Genomic DNA, 20,144 nt, shown 5'->3' on the forward strand with positions numbered 1-20,144 from the left:
CTATGCAAAGTTTGTGGATTAAACTGATTGCTCTGGTCACTGACCCCTGGGAAAGCTAACTGCACTAGATTGGAGAATTACTAGGAGCCATTAAAGTGGCCAAGTTTAAATACCTTTCTTGGGGTAAATTGGGGATTGTGGAGGGAGGAGTGAGGATAGTAGATTGACTTTACAATGGTAACAAGGGAAAATGAGGAGTTCCAGATAGGAATTACAGTGATGCTTTACTATGGATACTAAAGAGAAAGACCCACTATAGATCTGGGACTAAGGGGAGAAACCTCTGGGACAAAAGAGATACTTAACACTTGATGGGATTAGCCACCCACTTAAACTCTTTTAAGGTCTATTGTTAGTCTGAGACTGGTGAAGTTAGATTTAAGGTCAAACCTGGGATTTTCACCTTGAAGCTAAGTAAACTGGGGGTCATTAAATCTTTCTAGGCTATAAGTTTGGGGACTTCAAGATTCCATGTTGACAATTGTAATGTACTGTAGTGTCCCCTCTCCTCTTTTCTCTCTCCCCCCCCCCCAAAAGTGTGATATTACAGTGAAGAAAACTGTTTACACCAGATCACCTGTTAAGACTTATCTAACAGGCTCTGAATTTAATATCCCAATCTTGTAACCAATACAATTTTGCCTCTCCCAGGTATATATAGACCAAAAAGGTTTTTAAAAAAATCAATTTCCCCTTTAATCATAACCCTCTTTTAAGATAGATTTTAATTATTATAAGACGTAATAATTGCAGAAAGTTTCCTCAGTAATATTAACTATTACTTACTTCAAAGTGTTGGGCACTCTTAGTTTTTTTTTTTTAAAAAACAACATGCTTTAATGTATACTTAAGAGTTCATCAGTTATCTCTCTTGGAGGTGAAGAGCATTTTTCATTATGTGAATCCTTTGAAATTGTGGATTTTTGATTAGAGAAACTAATTCTTTCATGGTTGATTATTAAAACGTTGCTGTTACTATGGACAGTGTTTTCATGGTTTTGCCCACTTCATTTTATATTAGTTCATATACTTTCTGAAAGACTTTGTCTTTCTGAAACCACCTCTTTTGTTATTCTTTGTAGCACATGTGAACTAGAAGAAACACAGAGCTATTAAATAGTCAAAATCACTCTTTAAGGGCTAAAGGGGTTCAGCTGTAAAAGACCTCAGGGCTAATAGGCCAGGTCAAGAGAGCTGCTCCCTCCCTGAAGACTGCACAGAGTCGGAATTGAACTCTGGCCACTCTGGTCACTGACCCCTGGGAGTGCCACTGACTCAGGATGGACTCCAAGGAACAAAAGAATTTGGGGAACCTATATACCACTCTAGATGACCTGGGGGCTTAGGGTGAGAGGGACAGTCTTGATTTTACTATGCTAAGGAAGGAAAATGAGGAGTTCCAGACAGGAATAACAGTGAGGGGCTGATGCCCTACAATGGACACAAACTCAGCCCAGGGCTGGGCCCCCTTGGTAATGGACCTTAGCCTAGGGGGAGAAACCATTGGGACAAAAGAGATACTCAACCTCAGATGGGATTAGCTGCTCCCACCCAAACTACCTGGATGTCCATTGTCTGACAAAGTGGGACCTTCCCTCAGGGGGAAACCTTTCCTGTGACAAGTTCAAAACCAGGGGTTTCTACCCTCAAACTAAATAAACTGGGGGCATTTCCATGTTGACATTATCATATACCTTCTATGACAATCATATAACAAAATTGTTAGTTGCTCAGTTGATGGGCATCCCTTCAGTTTCCAGTTCTTTTTTATACTCCATTTTTTAGGGTGGTTGTTTTTCTAAACCAGTGATGTACTTGACCCATGCTCATCTTATAGACACTATGTATAATAGTGCTAAATAATATAACAATAATGTAATATAATTTATTGATAGTCTTAAGATAGACTTAAGATAAGTCTTAAGATGGTGAGCCCTCTCTGGGGACATACCTGCAGTTGCATAGCAGAGTTCCAGTTTTTTAGTAGAAAGCCAGAAGGACTTAGGGTAGAACTATTCCTCATCTCTTCTCCATGCTCCTGAAGACATTCTTCACTTCACCTGCCCCTGTCTGAGGTGGGGGGTAGGGGAGGATTGAAGTATGGGATGGGTGGGGCTCAGCACTCCTTGTTTTTTAAAGGTTTGCCATCGTGGATCTAAGAGAATGTGGTATTTTTTTATCTTTGCTGCAATGGGACTACCAAATAACTACCTTAATTAACTTCATTTTAACCTCTATTTCAACTTCTTATTTCATTATAGTTGTCATAGGCATTGAGAAATGTATTTTCTTTTAGATTTATCAAAATTCCTAATCATCTAAGCATGTATTCTTTAGGTGAAAAGAACTATTACTAGACAACAGCATAGTCCAGTGGACAGAATGCTATGCCTAGAGTCAAGAAGAACTAAGATCCAATTCAGCCTCAGACATTCACCACTTGTGTGACTCTGGGCAAGTTACTAACCTCTTTTTAACCTTAGTTTTTACAACTGTAAAATGAGGATTAATAATAGCACCTACCTTCCAGGATTTTTGTGAGGATCAAGTACATTAAGAGGTTCAAAGTGGGTTTGTTTCCAAGTTGGGATATTAGGGAAAGCTCCATGGATGACATTGTTAAGGGGTGTAGGGGTCAGCAAGGGTGGGTAAGGTGCATATGGCAAGCCCTCCTAAGCTCAGGATTTAGACTGAGTTTAATAAATGCAGAATTATAAGGTTGTGCTGTCTTTTTCCTTTTCCTTATGCTAAACAAGTCCAATTTTTGGATGATATTATAATTTAGGGTGCCATGGATAGGCCATGCTTCTTAGTATACACCCCAAAGGGGAACCTCCGGGTATGTTCTGTCTCTGTCCCATTTTGATGTGGAATGGCCAATTCCACACTAAGGGTCAACAACTGTACGGCCACAGAGGTTGCCTGACCTATAGCACTAATGTTAGTGAGGTGAGAGTCTCCCCTTCACCAGAATGTCTTCTAGTATGAAAAAGGGGAGCTGATAGACCCCAGATCCAGTGGCCAGACTAGACTGACTTCTGGGACCAATGGGAGAGAGGGCATATAAGAGGTCCTACAAAGATGTTACCCAAATGGGGTTTCAGTAGTCTAAGAAAGGCTCCTTCCTACCTGAGAAGCTGTGCCCTTATGCATGATCCGTGGGGTGTAGGGGTGTACCCCTGGGGTTCAGGAAGGATAACTTTTGCAACGATATATGACTCGAGAGAGATTTATTAGTTAATGACTTTTTGGCCAGCAAGACAGCATGAGTAGAGCAACCTGGGAGTTGGCTCCCAGAATGTCTGTGTTCTGGGGTTTTCCTATTCTTCGATAAGAAGACTTGCTTCTGGAGCAAGGAGTTGGGGAGGGGAGGTTAGCCCCCGGGCATGGGTGGTTCTCCTGATTTGGAGGATGAATGAATGAAGTGTGTCTCTTTGTCCATTTCAATTCTATGGGGCAATCAAAGGAAGGTCATCTTCCAGGTCTGGTGTTTTGGGTTGGGGGTCATGAGGGCCTAAGGGAGCAGAGGATTTTCCCTGATAATAGTTTGCCATGAGTTTCTGGGGGTACAGTGCTCATGACAACATGACCCTTGGATTGGGCTTTAAAGGATGGTTAGAAATTAAGAGAATTGTCCAGCCATTGGGTACAGTTATGAACAGAGGGAAAGCAGGTAAGTATAGGATGTATGTTCATGACGAGTAGACCAGTTTGTCCCTGGAGACAAGTAAATAAAAAAAGATGGAAAAGAATCACTTTCCTACCAATTTCTGAGTTTTGTAAGCTTGGCTTTTTACTTTCCCTAGTCTCACTTAGCTAATCAGTTCCCAAATCTTGCTGTTTCTACCTTCACAATGTTTCTTAATTCCTACCCCCTTTTTCCACTCAGCAAACCTTATTTCAGATGTTTGCCAATACCCAGATTACAGCAGCAGCTTCCTAATTGGCCTCCATGGATCAATTTCTCACCATTCTGCTCCATCCTACATTATACTTGCTGCCCTATTCATACATCTCCAGTGGCTTTCTTTTGCTTTTCGGATAAGCTCTTTTCAGCTTTTAAAATCCTGTACCACTGGACCTTAATCTATCTTTCCACCTTCATTAGACATTACTAATTACTATCCTGTATTCTGAGATCCAGCCAAATTTGCCTTTTTTCCCTATTTCTCTCTTAGGCAAAGATCTCCTATCTCTGTGTCATTGTGCCAGACACTGGCCATCCTCTATTCCTGGGAGATATTTACTCAGTGCACCTCTCTCCTTTAAGGAAAGTTAAATAAGCATTTAAATATCAAGTACTTCCTATGGTCTAGACACTGTGCTCTGTATTAGTGATACCTAGGAAGGCTAAAGACAGTCTTTGTATTCCTGGAACTCTGTTTATTGGGGGAAATAATATGAAAACAAGTAATCTTTAAAGAGATGGCATTAGAATTAGTGAGGTTAGGAAGGTCTTTTTCTTAAAGTGTTTCCTTCTGTGGGTGAAAGGGATGACTTTAGTTGGGATTTGAAGGTAGCTTAGTAGAATTATGGAGGAAGAGTATTCCTGGCTGACCTATAGCCAGCAAATATGGCTCAAGGCAGGGGGGTTGAGTGTTTTGTAAGGAACAATGGGGAGGCCTGGATCATTGAATTATAGATTACTTGGGTGTAGAGCTAAAAATATGAGGAGATTGGAAAGGTAACTGCAGGCCATTTCATAAGGATTTTAAAATATAAAACAGGCTTTTATATTTTATCCTGGAAGTAAGAGCCACTAGGTTTTATTGAATAAGTGGAATGACATTTAGAATTGTACCTTAGGAAGGCAAATTTGAAGGATGATTGGAGTGGGGAAAGACTTAGGACACAGAGATCAACTAGAATAAGAACCTGTAACTAGGATAATGACAGTGTCCTAAGACAGAAGGGAGTGTTTATGAGAGATAACATTGTAGAAGTGACAGAACTTGGCAATAGATTAGCTTTGGGTTGGGTGAGTGAGTGGGGAGTTGAGGATAACAATTAGAGATGTAGAGGTAAAGCTATACATTTCAGAGCTATATGTGGTAGCTGAACTTTGACCTGAGAGATAGAAGGACTGTACCCAGAACAAGACCTTGGAAGATATTTAAGTTTTGTAAAGGAGGAAGTGATTATAAAGGATGTTAACTTGGAAATAACACAGAACTACTAAAGTAGTCAAAAAACCACTCTTTAATCAGGAATGGGATAGTCCAATAATTGGCCCTTTACTCAGAGTCTAGCACCAAAACTTCTACAGGGTCTACACCCTGGACTCCGGGGACATTATCTCTGGGAGTGGCACAGAGCTAGATGATGATTCGAAGGAACAGAAGAATTTGGGGACCCTATATACCATTTGGGGAGATCCAGATCTTACAAGTTTGGGATTTCTAGATTTCATGTTGACAAGGAGTATAAGAATTAATAAAAACAACAATCCTACTTTTTTTGGAGGTAAGAATTACCTTTCACCAGGAGGTAATGTCAGGAAGGTTAAATGGTGGAAGGGGGGAGAGAAAAAAGGACATTGGACTTGTTGATAAAGGAAGTTAATGGAAACTTAGTACTGTTTCTGTGGAGTGTTGGGGATAAGGATTGGAAAGGGTTAAAGAATTTGTGATTAAGTTGTAGAATACTTAAAAAGTTTGTCTGTGAATGGGGGAGTGATTGAGGCTTTAAAAAAATAAAGAGGAAAAGGGAAACTTGGGCCTTTTGAGAAGTATAAACATAGGAAACTATGAAAATGGAGGGCTTGAGGTTACAGGAGAGAGAAGGGAGCTGATTACTAGAACAAGTTCCTAACAGAAGCAATAATGAATGAATAGGATCCAGGCAGGGGATAAAGGGAAAAGTAAGAAGCATTAGTCTTAAAAATAGTAGTAAGGGTATAACTTATTGAGATTACAGGGAAATATAAAAAATGGCTCTGTCATTTATATTATCTGACTGAATCTCACATAAGTCACACGATGGTGGTAATATATTATTGTTCCATTTTATTGATGAATAAATTGGGAATTATATTGTAACCGACCTTGCCCAATGTCATAGCTACTAAGTGGCAGAGCTGAGGTTAAATGAGAGGTCATATAGCTTCAAGTCCAGCATTTTTTCTTTAGTATGTTATATTCTGTAAGATGTGAGTGCCCTTTTATAAAATGGTAATAATCTGAAAAAATATTTTATTTGTTGAGAAAGAAATCAATTCAAGATATATTTTTTAATAGCATAGACGATTCTGACATAATTCATTAGTTTTGATATTATTATACTTAGTCTTATTAACTGACTAATTCCATTTATTGAAATACAGCTTTCCTGGTAACTTGAACATCAGAATAGATGTTTCGTTTTGATAGGCTCTCAGATCTTAAAATAAAAATATAGGATAATAATTCCCTTTGATAAAAGACCTAACGATTTACAAAGCATTCTTTCATAACAACTCTCTTATATTTGTCTTACAAATAATAATATTGTCAACATATGTAGATGTGGAAACTTAAATTTCTGTCTGTGATTACCCAATCTATATCTGGTAAGTATAAGAGCCAAAATTTGAAACTAGTGTGATTTGAGGGTCAGTAATATTTATATTTTACCAGCACATGTTATTGAGAACTACTCTATTGCTTAAAGACATGTACATATAGCTGATACAAAATAATGATAAAAGCCCAACATACAGAATTAACCTTGGATTGACTCAGTTTACATATATTATATCTTTACTATTTTGTGTAATACATTAATGATCATCTTTTTTAGATGACCAGGATAAAAAAATTGAAGTGGTTTTGTCACCTACCAAAAAACAAGAACCATTACCCCTACAACAGGAGACTAAAGAGAGTGGATCAGGAAAAAAGAAAAATTCATCAAAGAAACAAAAAATAGATAATGGTAAAATATTGTTTTAAAGCTTTTAGTTTGAATAACTTCATACTGATATGAATTTATGTGATATGGATATGAAATGTTTAAAAAAAGATTTTTGCTATTCCTCCATCCCTTGTAGTGGAAACAAAAATTTAGAAATGTAAAATTTTAATATATATCATTTATTTACCTTAAATTACATGCTTTACTTCAACTTTAATTTGCTGTAAAAAAATGCTTTGTTGAATTTTACATAACAGCTATGGTGGATGATCATGGCCACTCCAGTTCTTATACTTCTTTGATGGATAATTCTGACTCAAATCCTGCAGCTGATAAGAGAGAAGTGATGGATCTGGTTAAAAGTGATCAAGTAGAGGGGACTCAAAAAACCGGAGCCAAAAAACTGAAAAATGAAACTGACAAAGGTAATTTGAAAAATCAACAGATTAGTTCTAGTTCCTTAAAAATATCAATAACTCTCAGACACTTCCCAGTTGTGTGACCCTGGGCAAGTCACTTGACCCCCATTGCCTAGCCCTTACCACTCTTCTGCCTTGGAGCCAATACACAGTATTGATTCCAAGATGGAAGGTAAGGGTTTAAAAAAAAATATATATATATATATATATACATATATATATATATATATACATCAATAACTGATTATGTTACATTGACTGTAGAATCAGAAAACTAAGTGATATCATAGTATCTTATCTCATGGTAATGGTAATCTTAGAAGTCACTAGTCCAAACTGATTATGTAGATGAGGAACTGAGAAAGAGATTAAGTGACTTGTTCAAATTTACTTGTCTAGTTCTAGTTTTATGGTCATCCCCAAAGAATTTTTTGACTAATAAGGTTAAGAACTATTTGTACTAATAGATTGCATGAGGTCTAGCCCCACTTGAACCTAGGATATGGGTGAACAGTTTTGCAAATGGAGGAAGAAGGGTCTCTTTTTGAGGGGGATGATGGTTTCAGGGTAAGGATATAGGGTAGAGTTCTGGTAGTAGAAAGATAAGATTTTAATCAGCTATTGAGATGCATGGGCCAATTTTAAATTTAGAATATCCAAATGTTTTATCTTTTAGGAATGATTTATGTATACTATTTTTGATTTTTTTGTCCCAAAGGATAGAGTTTACTATTGGCTCCTTAAGTAATTTTATTTATTCTAATCCATCTTAGGGACATTTAGTTTCAATAGTACATTAAAAATAATATTTAAGCAGTGTTCATTTAATGGTGTGTGATATATTTTCTCCTGTTTAATTTTTATCATTTTGAATTATGTCACATAGTTGCTTATTTTTGTCAAATTATTTTTCTTCATTTTAGAGAATGCAGAAGTAAAATTTAAGGATTTCCTTCTGTCCCTGAAGAACATGACATTTTCTGAAACTGAGGCCCTTTGTGTTGTAGACTTGCTAAGGGAGAAGTCTGGTGCTATACAAGATGCTTTAAAGAAGGTAAGCATATGTTTGGGTGTTAATTGAGGGGGAAAATGTTGAGAATTGTAGATACAGGTGAACATTTTATTTTACTTTTACTAACCAAAAAATTATTCTTGAACTATATTTGTTTTTTCCCCCTTTTCCTTAGGATTATATTTAGCAATTAGATATAGAATATAGATTTGTTATGAATAAAAGAATTATGTTAATACTTTCAGATATATAGAACTGTCCATTTGTGACTCCTAATGATAGACAATTCAAAGTATTTGCCTGAAAAAATAATTTCAAACTACTGTCTGGCATTTAGTGCTCTTCACTGTCTGTGAAGGGCAACATAACTAGAAAAAACACAGAACTATTAAATAGTCAAAATCACTCTTTAATCAAGGGCAAAAGGGGTTCAGTGCTAGTAGGCCTCAACAACAGAGTTGCTGCACAGAGTCAGAGGATTGAACTCTGGCCACCCTGGTCACAGACTCCTGGGAGTGCCATGGCTCAAGATGGACTCCTGAGGAACCAAAGAATTTGGAGAACCTCTATACCATTTGGGGAGTCCAGGGGCAGGGAAAGATGATTGACATCCCTATAGCTAAAAAGAAAATGGGAGTGTTCAATCTACATTGACTTGGATATAATCAACCTGGGGAAAGGAATCATAGCTAGAGGCTAGGATGTAAGAGAAGGGGCTACTTACAATGGATACTAAAGCCTGGTTCCTGCCCCCGGTGTGGATCTTCTTGGGAAAGGTCCTGATACAATAGGGCAGACTACCTGAGACAAAGAGGGTCCTTAGCATATGCTTAGTCTCGCCCAACTCAGATTGTCATTCCCCTGAGGGTCTTCCACTCACTCTGAAACTGCCAGTTTGGGATTCCCTTCAGGGTAGATTCCCATGGGAAAAGGGAACAAGGATAAATAAGCTTTGGGGTTTCCAACCTATAAACTAGTCCTGAAACTTTGGTTTCATCAGATCTCACTAGGCCAGAAGTTTAGGATTCCTAGATGTCATGTTGACAAGACTCTTATTATAAACATAAAATATTTATTGAAATATATAAGGGTAAATAAAGGATTTCTAATTCTAAGGGATTCTAAATCCACCCAAATAAACTCCTAGGTTTCTCAAGGAACAGCTTTTCCTGTGTTTCATAAGCTACACTAATCCTTCCTGATCTGACTAACCCAAATTCATACTATCTAATTAAAAACTACTGATATTATCCTTATAAATCTTAACTTTCCCTTCAAATGATAAAATAGCAAAGGCTAGCTGGTTGAGTGCCAACAAGAATCAAGTTAGGAATCTCAGAGTCCAAACCGAAGACTAGGTTTTTCTTTGGTCTTCTTGTTATGGGCGGAAAGGATACCTTTTGGGGTTCGGGAAGGATACCTTTTGCAAGAATGCAAGACTCCAAAACTTAGTTTAAAAACAAAAAGAAATTTATTAATTTAGAAGGTAATGTTGAGAATGGCCAGGAGGATAGCAAGGTGGGACAACAAGATGGGGAGCAGTTCCTGGGAGGACACCATGAAAGGAAAGGCTGTTCGTCTATGGGGACTGCATGGGTGGGAAGGCTGTCCCCCAGACTATCAGTTCTGGGGTTTATATACTCTTTAGATGCTCTGTCCTGGTGTAGAGGTGACCTAGCGTGTTATTCCCTCAGGCATTTGGTGGGGTGAGGTGGTCATCTGACTGGGGTCTGCCTGGAGGCATAAAGATTCATTTCTTTGTCCATCTTAAGTCTAGAGGACAAAAGAGGGTAAACATCTCCGGACCCTAGGTGGGGGTCATTGGGTGTTTCTAGGTTAAGAGTCACAAGGATGCAAAGGAGCAAGGGAGTTTCCCTGGTAACTCCTGTTCCCCTGGGTTTCTGGGGTACAGTGCCCATGTCATTCTCAGAGTTAAACAATCTATGAAAACCGCAATAGATATTCAACAGTGTTTCCAAAGTTGGGAAGGGAAAACACTGAACTTCTTCAGATCTTTCTGACAGACAGAGGGGCAAAAATGTTACCTCCTCCAGCCCTGAGAGAGAGCCAACTGCCAGAGACCAACTCCCAACTGCCAGAGGGAGTAATTGACATAGGAAAAATGGTTATAACTGTCACATGTGAAGTTATCATGCTCTCTCAGCTCTGCTTCAAATTGCAGTTCTTTTCTCAAGCAGCCACTTTACTTCTTATACCTTGTTAACTGGAAAAAATATAGAACTATTAAATAGTCAAAATCAAAAAGGAGTTCAGAGCTAGTAGGCCTCAACAACAGAGCTGCCTGCCACACTGCACAAAGTCTGAGGATTAAACTGGTTGCTCTGGTCACTTGCCCCTGGGAATACCAAAGGTAGGAGAATGACATTAAAGTTGGGGAGCTTAAATATCTTTCAAGATGACCTGGGGGTTTAGGGTGAGAGGGACAGTTGATTGACTTTACTATGCTAAAAAAGGAAAATGAGGAGTTCCAGAAAGGAGTAACAGTGAGGGTCTCATGCTTTACAATGGACACAAAAGGGAAAGACTCAGCACAGGGCAGGGCCCCCTTGGTAAGTGGACTTTTAGCCTAGGGGGAGATGCCTTTGGGACAAAAGAGATACTCAACATCTGATGGGATTAGCTGCTCCCACCCAAACTACCAGGATGTCTATTTTCTGGTGAAATAGGACCTTTGCTCAGGGGGAAAAACTCTCCTATGACAAGTTCAAAACCTGGGGTTTCTACCTCCCAACTAAATAAACTGGGGACTTCTAGATCTCCAGGTTGACATCCTAAACTAATAAAACAATACTTATTTTCTAATATCATCCTTACAGTTAGTATCTTTGGAGAGAGTAGTTTCAATAGAATGATAAAGTCAGAAGATGAAATGTAAGGGATTAAGAAGAGAATGATGGGTGAGATCCTGAAAGTACTTACTGTAGATTGTTGTTTTAGAGTAGCTACAAAAGATAGGAGAGCTAGGGGATGAGAGTTGTATAATTGAAAATTTGTTACCCTAAAAAAAGAACTACATTTCCCAGGAGCTCTCTGACTTCCTGTCATTACGTACTTCCTGTAGACAGGGGATAAATATTGAGTGGGCATTCCTGGTTAGTGTCTGGCTTCCTTTCATCATGGCATATCGTGTGAGTGGGGATATTTAAATGGCTAATCAGCCATGGGCATGTGGTCTTTATTTTGTATCCTCTTTATTCCTTTATTTTCTAATGAGCATTAATAATTCCCTCGAAATATAATATTTTTATTATTGAGATCTAATTTTAATTTTAACAGACTGGTGATGTAAAAATCAAGTGAGGATTTTTTTCAGAATAGGAGAAACATGATCAAGTCTGTAGGCAGTAGAGAAACAACTGAAGCCAAGTGACTCTTGTAGTCTCCAGAAGAGAAGCCTCACCCTCCTTCAGAGGATGGAACTTTCATAACTGCCTACTGGGCCAAAGAGTCACTGGGTTTAGGCTTGGACTTAGTCCCCATCCAAAGTGCATTGTTAATCCTGAGATTACTCTCAGGGTGGATTCTCACAGGAACAGGGACAAACCTGAGGCTTTAACCTTAAAGCTAAGTAAACTGGGGATCATTACATTTTTCTACCCTACAAGTTTGGGGGCTTCTAGAATCCAGTTTGATACAACCTAGTTTTGTTTTCCTTCACATTTGCTATTCAGTCTTTGACCTAGTGGAGCGTACTGACTGGTGCTAGTTGATTTGTCTTTTTTAGTGCTACTGATAAGGGTCCCAGTTTTAATTTGTTAAATAGGCAACTTTTTATTTTAAACATAGCTTTTAAAGCTTTTATAAGAATCATTGATTGTAAGATATAACCTGGTTTGATTATCGTTAGGGATTAAATGACATCCTCTTGACTGTAGAAAGGTCTATTTCTGAGCTGTTAACTTGTACATAACACAGAACTATTAAATAGAAAAGCCAAGTCTTTAAAAGGCTAAGTCCAATATTTGGCTCTTGAGTCTGACTCCACAACTTTTACAGGGTTCTCTGGGGATATTATCCCTGGGAGTGCTACCAAGGGGACAACTCCAAGGAGTTGGGGAGCTTAAATAGCTTTCTAGGTGAAACATGGGGGCTGAGGGGAAGAGTTGATTGACAATGGCAATAAAAGAGGAGTTCCAGACAGGAATAACTTTGAGGGGCTGAAAAAGGGAAAGACCCAGCCCAGGACTGGGCCACCTTAGGACTTTGGCCCAAGGGCAGAAACCATTGGGACAAAAGAGATCTGCAGGGATTCCTACCCAAACTAACTCAGGTCTATTGTTAGTCTAAGTGGCAGTGAAGTAGAACTTTTCCTCAGGGAGGAACTCCAATGTGACATGGTAAAACCAGGGATTTCCACCTCCAAGCTTAGTAAACTGGAGATCACTAAATCTTTTTAAACTACAAGTTTGAGGGCTTCTAGATTCCAGGTTGACAGAGCCCTGTATTCCTTATGTATTAGTTATCAAAGAGATTTTACACTATTGTTGTTATTGGGTGTAACTTTCCAGAAATATTTTAGAAAATCATGATGCCATTGATTTCTTTCATTGTAGTTCAGTAAAAGTGAAGTAGCTGTTGTTTTACATCAGCTTCAAGAAAAAGAGAAGTTACTTTCTGCTGCAAAAGAAGATGCTATTATTGCAAAAGATCGGTACAAGCATTTAGCTCAGGTAAATAACTACTGTGAATGCCAATACCCCAGTGACTTCAAATGAGAGTCAGAATGGGTGATAAAAGTGTTCTCTAAGAAATTGGTAGTGGCGCAAAGTTTAAATTATTTCATTTGATAGAGAACTTTATAATATAAAGGGAGCATTTTCTTTAATCAGTGACATTATTAATACATACTGGGAAAATGAGATTTTTAGTATATTTTTTGGGTTTTGGTTTGACTTATTTTATATTAAAAAATAATTTAGATATTTGTAGATGTTCTTGAAATACAACAAAATTATATATAAATATAGACATTGATATTTCTCTTGGTGGAATTTGATGTTTAATTGTTTCTTTGTGGAATAATGCAAAGCTATTGAAATCAAGTTAATGAGAAAAAGTTCAGCATCCTTAGGCCTTTTTTTTGCCCTAGCTAACAAAATCTGCTTTCTAAAATGAAATCATACTGGTCTGTGATATCCATGTTAATTTGTGTCCTGGGAAAGAATTTTAGAGAAGTGTCTGAATTTTATCACAAGTTTTTTTTCTGAAGGATAGTTTTCATTATTGAAAGTATTAGATGGGAAAGGGGGTGTATTAAGCTTATGACTATTGGTATAGAAAGTTCCTAGGTGAGCAAACTCCTTCTACCATGTAGATTGACAATTTCTCTGTAATTTTTATAGACCTACCTAAAGTGCTGAAGTTTCAGTGATATGCCTAGGGTTACCCATCCATAACTGGGTCAGGGTTATATGTGAATCTGGTTCTGAGGCTAGTTCTATATCATTATCTCCTGTTCTATAAATAGGGAAGATGATTATATGGATTTAAAATGATCTTATTAACCAATCTTGACTATAGGAGTGGTTGGCTCCTCATGGGCTATATAATTATAATTGAAAAAGGAGTCAGTAGACATTACATGCAGAGAAATTAATAATGTACTTGGATAAAAGCCACAGTGTTGATTGTAGGGTTGGTAGTATTTAGCATTTCAGTCTGCAATAAATACTGCTTCATTTAAATTTAATATTAAAAAATACTGTGTCCTTTTTGGTTTTAATTTAAAAAAAATTTTTCTTTCTTGATTTACAATTTTAGGAGTTGTTGACAGAGAAGGACAGAAGTACCATGGTTATAACAAGGATGAAAGAACGAATTGATACTCTAGAAAAAGAACTTAATATTTTACAGAACAAAATACATGGCCGCTATCAAGAGGTTCAACAGATGCAGATGAAGGTTTGTTTATATTGCTTGGAATTCAAATAGGACTAAATTTAAATTCTTATTGTAATAGGAATGAACTGTATTCCATGGGTCTTACAGAAATGGGTTCAATACAGAGAGGTATTTATTACAAATCTATCATTATCTCTTTGAGGTGCCTTTTATCTCACAGTTGTGGGGAAACTGAGGCACAAGTTAAGCGATAGGATCTCATAGCTAATGAGTGGATTTGAACTCATCTTCCTAATTCCAAGTGTTTACTATCAACTTCTTCACACCCATTTACTTTTGTAATGGAAAAATTGGAAAATTTAATTTGGAGTGTTGCAGAGATTGAATTTTAATTTCACATTCTCAGTATGTTATGCTTTAAAGACTAGAGATAACCTTTGTCCTTCCCCTTTTCATCACCTATCTCTTCCTTAATGCCCCTATCTTTGTTTAATTGCCTGTAATTATATTTTCTTTGTTTTTTTTTAAAATTCATATTCCTTTTTTAAAAATTCATTCTTAAATTTTTTTAAAATTTAGACTATTTTTCCATGTTTACATGATTCATGATTTCCCTCTCCCCCTTTCCTCTTTCCCTTCTCCTGCCTGGAACTGATAAGGAATTCCACTGGGTTATACATGTATCATTGTTAAGAACCTATTTCCATGTTAAACCCATATTCAAATTTTTAAAAAATTGAACTTATTTTATTTTCAGTTCCAAATGTTCTTCTCTTCCCCTCTCCATCCATCCATTAGGAAGGCAAAGAACACAACATTCATTAAAAAATGAAGTAAGCTGGGTGGTTCAGTGGATTGAGAGTCAGACCTAGAAATGGGAGTTCCTAAATTCAAATTTGACCTCAGACACTTCACAGCTGTGTGACCCTGGGCAAGTCATTTAACCCTCATTGCCTAGCCCTTACTACTCTTCTGCCTAGGAACCAATACACAATATTGATTCCAAGATAGAAGGTAAGGGTTTAAAAAAAATTAAGTCATGCAAAATAAATTTCTGCTTTAGCAGTGTTCTGAGTGGGGGAATATAAAAGAAAAAAAAGACAAAGAAATTCATTCTACACTCTTGAGTCTATGTAACCTACATTTTAAAGGATGAAATTATTTACTCCATTTAAATATGACTTTCTGCACAGGCACTCCATTGATTAAACTTCTAGTCTGTAAAGAATTGTTTTTTTCTTATAGTCTTATTTTTCTACATGAGATTCATGAGTTTTTTTTTTTTTAATAAAGGTGCCATGCATAGGTGAAAAGTAATTGTAATCCTTTCCTTTACCTTTCAGTAGTCTTTTTATCTTCTTTCTTCTATAAACTTTTGTTAGATTTTCCTGTTTGAAATGGATCTGCTGGTTATAATGGTTTTATTTTTTATTTCTCCTAGTACTTAGATATTTCACAAACCATGATACTTTTTAATTCTTATGTAATCAAACCATTTATTTCTTTTTTTACTGTTGCCTGTTATATGTGACTTATTAGGGTGTTTTATTTCCAATGATAACATTGAGATGAATGTATTAGGATGTATTTATCTTATTAACTTCATTGTAATTTCCTATTAATTAGTGAAACTTTTGGCTGTTAAAAATTTTTTTTGACATACATATAAAATGAACTATTTATGCCATTTTCTTATTATAGTTTTCACATGTAGATTTTAGGCTTTTCTATTATTTTACAACTAATGTAAAATAAATTATTTTATTTGTAGTTTCAGAAAGTTCGTGAACAAATGGAAGCGGAAATTGCCCATTTGAAGCAAGAAAATGCTATTTTGAGAGATGCTGTCAGCAATACCACTAACCAAATTGAAAGCAAGTATGTTGACCTGGAAGACTTCATTTTCCCCGAGTTGGAAAATTCATGTTCTTCTCTTTAATCATTAAAATGACTTACTGATTGGTGATGAAATATCCTTATGATTGTCTTATTCCTAATGCTGATTATTCTTTGAAAACTTCATAATAGGAATTTAGTTAAGACATTACATGAAGAACATCTGTACAGCCCCAATTCTGCGCCCTCCTATTGGGTAGATTAATTCCCTAAAATGCAGAAGGAAATCTGTCCGATAACTTTAATGTTTCATAATCTTAAGATATGTTTTATGTTTTTGAAAAATTGTGAAGTATAGTCTTAACTTCATGATGATTATTTTTTCTATGTTTGACATTGCTGGTATTGTCAACTTTATCATTTCTAGACTGATAGAATTTTCAATTTTAGAAGGAACTTATATCACCTCATTTGTCAATAAGTATTGATTAAGCACCTACTGTATATTAAGCAAATGCATTGGAGGTACAAAAAAAAGCAAAAAATAGCCCTAGCTCTCAAGGAGTTCCCAATATACACAACAAATGGAAAGAAAGGACTTTATATATAAACAGTATATAGGAAAAACAGAAAATCATTAAAAGAGGAAAAGCAATAGTATTTAGAGCTGTTGTGAAAGGCTTCTTATAGCAGATAAGATTTTAGTTGGAACTTAAAGGAAGTCAGGGAAGATAGGTGAAAATGAGGAGTTTAGCTATGTGGGACAGTTGGAAAATATTTTTCTATCCAAGGGAGTGTCTTGCTTATGAACAGTGAAGGTCAGTGCTGCTGAGAAGAGAAGCACCTTCCACTCTGTGATGAACAAACTTTATAATGCTCTGAACCCCTGGAAGGCCAGTATTCAAATCCAAACCAGACCATAAATCCAGACCACTTGATTCTTTATTTCTTATCTGCCTCAGACTTCCCACCCCAAGAAGTCCCAATTAAAAGTTCTCTACCTCTTTCACTATGACCTGGAATGCCTTTTCCATGGGCAACAAACTTCTCTTTATCTTAAATCTTCTTCAGTCCCTTCTAGTAACCACTGAAACATGGCTTTCTTCCCTGATGATCCAGCCTCCTTGGCTACCCTTTCCAGTTCTTGTACTTTCCTCTTATCCCTTGGCTTGTTGGTCCAGGTTTTCTCCCTACTCGAGTCACTCAATCTATTTTCCTATTTTTGTAATCAATATATAATACTGTTCACTTGGAAATAACACAGAACTATTAAAATAGTCAGAAAAACCCAAGTCTTTAATCAAGATAGGGATAAGTCCAGTATCTAATTATTTCCTCAGGCTCCACAACTTTCAGGGTATAAACCCTGTACTCTGGAGATATTATCCTTGGGAGTGCCACACTAGATGACAGTCTCCAAGGAAAAAAATAATTTGGGGAACTGATACCATGTGGTGAACCCAGGGGCAGGGAAAGATGATTTACTAGGAGTGTTCAAACTACACGGGCAGAATACAATCAAGCTTGGGAAAGGAATCTTAGCTAGAGGCTAGGGTGTAAGAGAAAGGGGCTACTTAGAATGGGTACTAAAGGATCCTTAGCATATGCCTAGTCCCACTCTAGGGTCTCCCACTCAGTCTGAAACTGCCAGCCTGAGATCCTCTTCAGGGTAGATTTCCCTGGGAAAAGGGAACAAGGACAAGCTTTGGGGTCTCCAGCCTATAAACTAGTTCTGAAACTTGGGGATCATCAGATCTGACTGGGCCATAAGTTTGGGATTCCTAGATTCCATATTGATACCACTTAATACAAATTCTGATAACTATTGTTTATAGACCTGAAGGTCACTCTCCTTCCTCACTAAATTTAGTATTTGGCTCACAATACCTTAATCCCTCAATTCCTCAATCTATTAACTTCCCCAGACCTATTCCTTCCTCCCTATCTGAGCCACACCCAAAGAATCTTGCCATTATCCAAAAATGCATCATCCCCATTTTCACAAGTTCAAAAATCCCCTCATCTGAACATAATCTGTTGCCTTTACAACTCATCTTCTGCCTTCTCATTCCAGACTCTACTTAATCCACATCATCACCTTGAATCATAACCTCTCAGTTCTTTCTCATGCTATTTTATTCCTACATTAGCCTCTTTTTCTTTTTCCTCTCTTGCACCTCTGGGAATTTGGCTTTGCATTAATTTCTTGAAGTCTCCTGGCTCTCTTGTATTGCTTATTACTCCCTGCCAAGTGCCAATCTTGGATCACTCACACCAATTGTTACCTTCACTACTACACATTTGCTGCTGAAAGAATGTAGAGAAAATTTTAAAACCATTCTGACTGGGGACACTACAAATTTGTGTTACACAACTTCAACTCATTACTTATCTTAAAGCTCTCCCTGCCTGCTGACCTCTTCCCTGTTGTCTTTAGATATACCTGCATTGACTTCAGTCTCAAAAACCTCTTATTTGATCCTTCCATCCCTGCCAGCTAGTGTCCTATATCTCACCTGCCATTTGTTGCTAAACTCCGTGAGAAGAATGTAATAGATTTTCTCACCTATCAGTCTCTTAACTCCTTTTAATAAAACTTTTAACCTTGTCATTCCACCAAAACTTCTGATTCTTAAAGCTATAGATGATCTCTTAATTGCCAAATCCAGGGGTCTTTTTTCAATCCTCATCCTTTTTGACTTCTGTGTAGATTTTGTCATAGGTGATCAACCTCTTTTCCTTGATGCTAAGTTTTTTCTTATTTCTCAGACTGTTACTTCTCAGCCTTTTTTCCTGGATCTTTATCCAGATCCCATGCACTAGCCCTGTGTGTTCTACTAGGCTATGTCCTGGACCTTCTGCTAGTCTTGATGCATATTTTGGGATTTAATAAATTCCTATGGATTCAGATAACATCTCTATGATGATGATTCTCAGATCAACTTGCCCATTCGCAGTCACCCAGAGATTCCTAGTCTCACATCTTTTTTAACTACCTTTCTTACATCTTGAACTGAATGTCCAATAGATGTCTTAAAAACTAAACATGTCCAACACCAGAACTTGTTTTCTTTCACTCTAAACTCCTCTCCTACGTTCCTCTATCTCATAGAGGGCAATACCATCCTCCCTGTCCCGTAGATTTAGAATTTAGGTACCATCCTGGTCATTATCTCTTATCCCCTTTATCAAGTCCATTGCCAATTTCAATTTTAACTTTGCAACATCTCCTAAGTAGCGCCCCCTCTCTCCTCTGACATTGCCAACACTAGTGCAGATCCTTATCACCCTTTACCCCTGCATTATTTTATAGCCTCTTGGTGGGCCTGTCTCTCTTAAGTTTCTATTCACTCCAGTTCATCTTCTATTTATCTCTCAATGTGATTTCCTAAAATCTTTATGATCTTATGTCTTCTTTCGCTTTTAAACCTAACCAACCTTCTATCTTTTTCTAGTTTTTTTTTTTATGCCTTGTTCCTGGCTTCATACTCTTCAATCCAATGCCTTCATTTTCTAGATAAATGAATAAAGCCTCAAAGTGAGTGATTTGTCCTAGTGGTATAGTTAATTGCCCTTTTTTTAAAGGTCAAACTTGTGTTTTATTTTTTGAAAATTTTGTTTAATTAGTCAATTTAGAACATTTTTCCTTGGTTAAAAGAATCATATTCTTTCCCTCCCCTTCCCCAACCCCTTCCTGTAGCCACTGGGTATTATGTGTGTCCTTTATCAGAACCTATTTCCATGTTGTTGATGTTTGTACCAAGATGTCCATTTAGAGTCTACATCCCCAGACATATCCCCCTTGACCCATGTAATCAAGCAGTTGTTTTTATTCTGTGTTTCTACTCACATAGTTTTTCCTCTGATAGTGTTCTTTCTCGTAAATCCCTCCGGGTTGTTCAGGATCACTGCATTGCCACTAATGGAGAATTACATTTGATTATATCACCGTGTATCAGGCTCTGTGTACAATGTTCTCCTAGTTCTGCTCCTCTCACTCTGCATCACTTCCTGGAGGTTGTTCCAGTCTCCATGGAATTCCTCCAGTTCATTGTTCTTTTGAGCACAGTAGTATTCCATCACCAACATATACCACAATTTGACCATCCATTCCTATTATTCTT

The 20,144-nt window shown here is 37.2% G+C and overlaps 1 protein-coding gene and 1 long non-coding RNA gene across 22 annotated transcripts in view; one reads left to right on the forward strand and one right to left on the reverse strand.

The window, feature by feature from the left end:
- Window positions 1-20,144, forward strand: part of KTN1 (kinectin 1) — a 185,784-nt gene that overhangs the window by 47,457 nt on the left and 118,183 nt on the right. For all 21 annotated transcript variants that reach the window (XR_457381.3, XM_016424477.2, XM_007472933.3 and 18 more), the window contains 6 exons: window positions 6,778-6,912; window positions 7,149-7,316; window positions 8,234-8,364; window positions 12,897-13,013; window positions 14,104-14,244; window positions 15,956-16,062. Coding sequence is in view for 20 of the 21 variants with exons in the window: in XM_016424477.2 (XP_016279963.1) it covers window positions 6,778-6,912; window positions 7,149-7,316; window positions 8,234-8,364; window positions 12,897-13,013; window positions 14,104-14,244; window positions 15,956-16,062 (799 nt within the window). In the remaining variant the exon portion in view is untranslated. The remainder of the gene's footprint in view (window positions 1-6,777; window positions 6,913-7,148; window positions 7,317-8,233; window positions 8,365-12,896; window positions 13,014-14,103; window positions 14,245-15,955; window positions 16,063-20,144) is intronic.
- On the reverse strand, window positions 1,866-20,052 carry LOC103096760 (uncharacterized). Its single transcript, XR_457380.3, has 3 exons — window positions 19,871-20,052; window positions 7,079-7,220; window positions 1,866-3,717 (listed from the first exon to the last, which is right to left on the reverse strand). It is a non-coding gene; the product is annotated as an uncharacterized LOC103096760 (long non-coding RNA).

The sequence above is a fragment of the Monodelphis domestica genome, chromosome 1 (genome assembly GCF_027887165.1).
Source record: "Monodelphis domestica isolate mMonDom1 chromosome 1, mMonDom1.pri, whole genome shotgun sequence".
NCBI classification, from domain to species: Eukaryota; Metazoa; Chordata; class Mammalia; order Didelphimorphia; family Didelphidae; genus Monodelphis; species Monodelphis domestica.